The 7,238-nt window shown below is 38.8% G+C and overlaps 1 protein-coding gene across 7 annotated transcripts in view; it reads right to left on the bottom strand.

Moving 5' to 3' along the window:
• Positions 1 to 7,238, bottom strand: part of Ccdc191 (coiled-coil domain containing 191) — a 102,554-nt gene that overhangs the window by 53,281 nt on the left and 42,035 nt on the right. For all 7 annotated transcript variants that reach the window (XM_029568174.1, XM_029568172.1, XM_029568173.1 and 4 more), the window contains one exon: positions 2,756 to 2,946. In XM_029568174.1, the coding sequence (XP_029424034.1) occupies positions 2,756 to 2,946 (191 nt within the window). The remainder of the gene's footprint in view (positions 1 to 2,755; positions 2,947 to 7,238) is intronic.

The raw sequence follows: 7,238 nt of genomic DNA on the forward strand, positions 1-7,238 counted from the left end.
AGGGGGACCCCCTGAAAAAAAAAAAAAAAAAAAAAAAAAAAAAAAAAAAAGAAAGGAGGTGGATTAAAAATACAATGACCACAATTTCTATTAGGGAAAACAAGATGCATCTGCATAGTAAGAAGAGAGGGATTTGTTGTTGCCTTAGATAGCACATGGGAAGGACAGAAGAAGGCCTGCAAGGCTGTACCCTGCATGGGAACAGACCATGAGACACCTCAGGGGACAAAACTAATGTGGGTTCAGGAGCCAGAGGACTCAGATTCAGCTGATATCTAAGTAAGAGACATAACAAGAGAGTTTAAGAACCCCTGGCGATGAGCCACAAAATCACCTGTGTTTTGTCAAGCTGGTAAAAGCTAAGTTCTGTTCCTACAGTGAATAACCATTATAATACATGTTCTCAGCTATCCACAGAGCTCACCAGAAAAAAATACATGAAAGTCCTATCAAATTAAACTGCAGGAAAGGAAGTAACTGAGTCATTCACTTACTGGCTCATGTATTATTCAAAAAGTATATATTCTGTGTCCATTGAGGCACAGGGAGAAACCCAAGAAGATGGTTCTGGGTTTGCATTTCATAAAACAATTTCTAGGACAATGCACAATGTGCAGAGAGCAAGTGAGTCAGAGAAGTCTGTGGAATAGCTTTCTCTCCTCACAGTTCTCAGATGAGCTGACATTTGTTAATCACCACTCTTAGTTTTCACGTTACAATCTGAAGCAGATGTCAATAGAGCTGAAAAACATGGCTGACCTAGGAAACCACAACTTAGATGCTGTCTGTTGTAATCAGGAAGTGGCACTGTAAGGGAAATCATCAGATTCAGAATCAGGACAAGGCTCTAGTCCTGGGCTTGCTCTGCTGAGCTTTGTGATGGGGAGTCACTTGTACTGTCTGGGCTGTCTTTTTGTCATCTGTAAAATGAGAGGCTGAATCAGATGATCCCTGAGGTGTCTTCCTGCTCTAGGATATTTTTGTTCTTAAGCTTTATAGTAAAAAAGTATTGTAAGTTAAATATTTTCTAGCGTCAGCAGTTTTAAAAAATTTAGTACCCATTCTGAACATTTAAAAATAGACACCTGAAAATAATTCAGATACCAGACAAAAAGTTCTGAAATCCTAAAAAAATATCATCACATTATACTATTATGAAATCTCCATTTAGTGCTTTTATATTTAAACTGTCTAATTGGAATGGAATCCTGAGTTCTCCAGATTTTTCTTCTACAAGTTTCTTCTGACATGTAAATCTCACAGGCGGCTTTTAACTTTAATATCTCAGTTTCCACTCACTCCTGTGCCCTTACATTGTCTCTAATTTACATTCATCACCCAACAAAACCTCCCATCATTCACTTTTTTTCAGTAAGTTGTCATCTTATTTCCTTACACTAGGTCCTGGGATTCTGAAAGCAAAGTAAGAGTTTTTTCTATATTGACTTTTGTTTCCCTGAAAATTTAACCCAGCATACTGTAGAAAAGGGTCATCCTCCTGCTTGAAAACTTTTAGGAATCCACCTTCATAACCAAAGAATGCCTAAACTCCTTCTGGCACATAAAGTTTCTCAGAAGCTGAGAAGCTGATGAACCTGACCACTGGCTGAGCGTCTTCAGCCAATCCAGATGGCTATACTTCATGCCATCACTCCACAGCCCCATCTCCATCCTAAACATCTTGCTTACCCACCTTGATGTAGCCTTTCCTACATAATCTAAGGAGCCTCCTTGGCTAGGGACATTTCTTGCTGCCATGTTCTTAGCAGCAGAAGGGAACACATTCATCACTTTGTAATACTGCTGAACACCTGCACTGTTTCTACATCTTGTTTTCTCACACAACAGTTCTTTGAGGACAACATGTCAGACTCCTACATAAATTCCTAGGGCCTGATGCCATCACATAGTTGCACAGCTATGCCTTTCCACATAACAAGTCTTCCACATACCAGTCACTTAACTTTTCATATCCTGAATGAATGACAGAGCTCTCAGTAATGATTACATATAAGAACATAATGGTTCCTCCTACATCTCGATGACACTTATTCTAAAATAAAATAATGACAGGCCAAGAATGTGAAGTCCAGTAGTAAAGTATGTGCACATGCAAGGCCCTGGGCTCAATAGCCATCACCATCAAATAACAAAAACCCAGAATACAAAGTTAAACTTGGAAATGAAAAGGGAAAATGGATTTAATTTTAAGATGATAGAATAAAGAAAGCTTTATTTGAAGACAAAGTCTGTATGATATAGTACCAGCAAAGTGGGAATTGATATAAAAATAAGGTATGGGATGAAAGACAGAAATGTGGAGGAATCACTCCTGGCAGGTCAGCCCTTCCAGATGGATGTTCCCTGTGTCTTTATTAACATAATATGTTCACACAGAGGTTTCTATCAATGAGAATTACTGGAGTATAAACCAAACTCTCTCCTCAGAATTGTAAAGTGGTACAAGGTATAATGAATGCTGTTCTCTCAGCATCAGGAAAAGAACTCATCTTTCCTTTAAAGAAAGAAAACCAGGTATACTAGTACATTTTAACCAGATAATTTGGTTTGCTTCTAATTTTTGTTTAATTTTTTTTTCCGGTTGGGATGTATCATAGGAAAACTGATCACTGTATTATAATGGCTAGGATGATTCCAGTGAACAGCGTTTTGGGAGTTTATTTCTGAGTTCTTCAGAAGGAAGATGTCCTAGATAAACATACTAGAAGGATTTTCATAATGTAAGTAATGTTACCTGTTTTCTTCCCTAAGTTCATTCTCCAAGGCTTTGGTCTCCCGCTCCAACTTCTGGGATCTTGTATGGTCTCTCCAGGCTCGCAGGACCTTCAGCTGAAGCTTCCAGTCAGACAAGGTTCCAGCCTTCCCCAGCTTAATCCTATGATCCAGAATCAGCTTGTGCCAGGCAGAGAAATACCGTTTTTGACACTGAAGTAGAAACATTTGGAAAATCACCACCAATCAGTGCTTGTGTTTCAAATATCTAATACTAAGAGCCCGGTCCTTAGAATCTCTCCTCACACATTTTCTAACATTATCTATTATCTGTGATTCTGACAGAAGAGCAAAAAGCACAATTCCTTTAAGCTTACATTAATAAGAAATATTCAAGTCAGGCAACTGCAGAATGCTCAGCTTCCTGGCTTAAAACTAAAATACTAAATTCTCATTGGAAGGCACCTATTCTGTGGGATGTTGGGACAGCAGGTTGCACCTAGGACATGAACTAAAGGCTTTGGGAAGCTTGAAAGACCTGCTTCCAACATGCTCTGCCCTGTCAAACATCTTGAAGCTTAAAATATGAAGCATTTAATTCAGTCCTATCACCAATACCACTAATGCTCACACAATGTTCACACAAGTGAACATGGGAATTCCCAGAACAGAAAGGGGCCTCTGGTCCCTGAAAACAAGATAGCTAAAAAGGATCATTTCAGCTGGGTTACCCCTAACTATTAGGGCTTTCTGAGAAGGCCTAGAGAGACTAGATGCTTATGCAGTCATATACATATGCAGTCAATTGCAAATTAGACAAGGGTTACCAACCCTAGAAGTGTCCCAGAGTGTACTTTACTGAAGATCCAGATTTAAGAAGAAAATCACTGCAACCCAGTCCTTGTCTATATTTTCTATCTTCATAGAAAACATTCTGTTCCTTCTAGATCAATCTACTTTTATCTTTTGGTCTCAACACCAACCATACTACCTCATACTTTCCTATCCATCTTCACATTAATTCCTGTCTTTCTTTTCTGCCCCTTCTCAGGATCCTTCAGGACTTACCTCTCTCAGGAAGTTCTAGTACCAATGCTCTCCCCAACTGTGAGTACTTCTCCCACTGTATTCCCAGAGCAATCTATGCTTTCTTCAGCCAAAACAGTCACTACGCTTTATCACAATCCTGAGATAATGCATTTCCACTAGACTGTAAACCTCCCGAGAGAAGGGAATAAGACCCACAAAAGGAAACATCAAACTTGGCAGGGGCTCTAAGTGTAAGACTGACAGGAAGTGTTTTTTTTTTTATCAGAAATGCGGGTTTCAAAGATTTTAGCCTGACCAGTCCTATTCACTGCTTCTTTTGTAAATAAAAAACTTATGCCATTTCAACATTTACTAAACACTGGGCATGGTGGTGCACACCTTTAATCCCAGCACTTGGAAGCAGAGGCAGGTAGATTTCTATGAAACTGAGGACAGCCTGGTCTACACACACACACACACACACACACACACACACACACACACAGCCCATACTGTTTATTACTAACATCACACATCTCACACATATACTGTGTCATTCTAGAACAGAGGGGGCAAATCAGTCTCTTCCTCATAGAGTCATCAGCTGACGTGAACGACCCTCACTGGGGCTGGCAAAATGGCTCAGTCAGTAAAGGCGCTTCTTGCCTTTCAAGCCTGGCAACATGAGTTTAATCTCCAGTACCCTTATAAAGATAAAGGAAAGAACTGACTCCACAAAGTTGTCTTCTAACCTCTACACATGTGCCCTAGCATACAGACCCACCTACATACATCATGAACATACACAATAATAAAAGATTTTTAAAAGAAATAAAAAACCAATAAAGACATATAGTTAGACTTCTTAGAAATACACTATTTGGCTAGAACTATTTTCCCCCCTTTTCTTCTTTTTGAGAATTTCATACATGAATTTGTATTTGTATTATTTCCATCCCTCCCAGTCCCCCTCCAATTCCTCCCATATCTCCCTCCCTTCATACCTTCCTCCCGCTCAATTACTTGGCCTCTTATTATTATTACATATATGTACACACATACACACACATATAAAATGTATTGAGTTCATTTATTGGTGCTTGTGTGTACAAATGTTTAGGGCTTCCTACTTGGGATTAGATAGCCTCTCAGGGAGCTAGTCCCTGGAGAAAATTCATTCTCTCTCCCTTACTATCCATTGATTGATTGCCTGTAGCTCTTCGTCCTGAAGTGGGATCCCATGAAATTTTCCCCAACCAAACTGGCATGTGAACTGGTTTTATCATTATGCAGATCTCATTAGACGACCACACTGTGGAGATTTCATGGTGCAGCTTCCCTGTCATGTCTAGAATGCATTCACTAGCATCAGAGGTCCAGAATTATTTTTCTGTACAGGATATCAGTTATAGTGTCATTTAGACAAACACACAGTATTATAATTTCTCCTTGGGAGAAATCACAAACAACCACAAAGCCCTTATTCCCTTTGCATCACTTCAAATGATATTTTCCAGACCCTCACCTCAAATACATTGGAAAGGTGTAAGAAAAGGAGGAAAAAAGGGAGGGAGAAGTGAGGAAGAGAAGGACAAGTAGATGACTATAGGATATGCCTTCAGTCACAGTAAGACACAGCTGCCAGATGAGAAGTATGGGTTGTTTGTTTGTTTGTTTGTTTTACTTATTTTACAGCACTTAAAAAATGTTATCTGTGCCACTGTCAAAAGAAAATATCCTGTGTCTATTTACCAGGTTCATTAACAGATTCTTCTTGGGCTAGAGGTACAGCTTAGTAGCAGAGCTCTTGTTTACCATGTGCAAGACCCTGGGTTTAATTTCCAACATCATAGAAAAAAAAGAGGAGAATGAATTTCTCTTCATTGATGAAATAGTATATGTATACCTGTTTCTAATTTTTCAACTCCTGGACTATTTTTTATAGTGAAATAGTACAAACAAAATACAACTTGATAAAAATACTACTTCTAGTATCCTTGAATTCTATGTCCCTCTTGTCAATAAAGTTCAAAGCAACTTGTAATATTATTTTTTTAAACATTAAAAAAAGATTTATTTTTATTTTATGTGTATGAGTGTTTTGCTTGCATGTATGTAAATGTGCTGTGTGTACAGTGCCCACAGAGGCCAGAAGAGGACGTTGGAGCCCCTGGAACTGGAGTTAGGGACAGTTGTCAGGCACACGTGGGTGCTGGGAACCAAACCCACCTCCAGTGTTCTTAACTGCTGAGTCATTTCTCCGGTCCATATTTAATTTTTAAATTATTTATTTACTGGTATTAGAGATCAAACCAGGACTTATGCATGCTAAGTAAGTAATATACCATTAGGTTACATCCCTAGCTCTTTATTTTTTCTAGACATGATATTTTTTAATATTTATTATTTTTATATGTATGAGTGTTACGCCTTCATGTAGGTAAGTGCACCTGTGTCGTACAATGCCCGCAGAGGACAGAAGAGGCTGTCAGATCCCCTGGAACTGGAGTTATGGACAGTTGTTAGCTGCTATGTGGTGCTGGGACTCGAACCTGGGTCTTCTGCAAGAACAGTCAGTGTTCTTAACTGCTGAGCCATCTCTCCAGACCTGATGTACTATGTTATTAATCTTATTTTACATTACAAAAGAGAAATTGCGAGCATTTTCATGATTTTCCTCACCAAGTTAAAACTTTACAGAAATTTTGGATGCTTCAATTCACAAAGTAAAGCATTCATGTTAACCCTGAGGCTGAAACTCAAACATTCTGACATTTGGATGACTCCAATTTATCAGGTAATTTGTCTATACTAAAAGTGATGGGCACATTCTTTGCTTCTTTTATAATGAAAGAAAACTCTACACACAGCTCGCTATGGTAGAAAAACATCTGTTAGGAACTTTTCTAAATTTAGGAGAGGAAAGTTTGGGTTTATAAACTATGTAATCAGTGTGTTTCTTTTTTTTTTAATTAGTTTTTATTGAATTTTTGTGCATTTCGTAAAGAACATCTCAAACAATCTTAATCATCTTTAAACTCCCACCCCCACCAGCATCCCCCCATACACCCTTCCCACACTGGAGTCCATATACTCTGTCATCCCTGTTAAGTCCCACTGTGTCAAGTCAGTGTCCCCAGGCATTCTCCAGTGCAAGCCCATCCACTAGTCAGCTAATCTAGAGGTCTAGTCAGCTTATCTAGAGACACTTGTACATCCATGTTTGTTGCTGCTCTCTTCACAACAGCTAAGAGATGGAACCAATCTAAGTGTCCCTCAACTGATGAGTGGATAATGAAAATGTGGTTCATTTACACAATAGAGTTCTACTCAGTGGCAAGGAACTCAATGTATTTCTTTATAAATACCAGAGTTAAGACTGAGAGCAAAACAGTTGGTTTTAAGGGTCAGCTTTATCACAGAAGTTACCAAGAGCAACGTGACAGATTCCTAGAGCACTGCTTTAATAAAAATGA

This window comes from Nannospalax galili, unplaced genomic scaffold (genome assembly GCF_000622305.1).
Source record: "Nannospalax galili isolate Female #2095 unplaced genomic scaffold, S.galili_v1.0 scaffold18, whole genome shotgun sequence".
NCBI classification, from domain to species: domain Eukaryota; kingdom Metazoa; phylum Chordata; class Mammalia; order Rodentia; family Spalacidae; genus Nannospalax; species Nannospalax galili.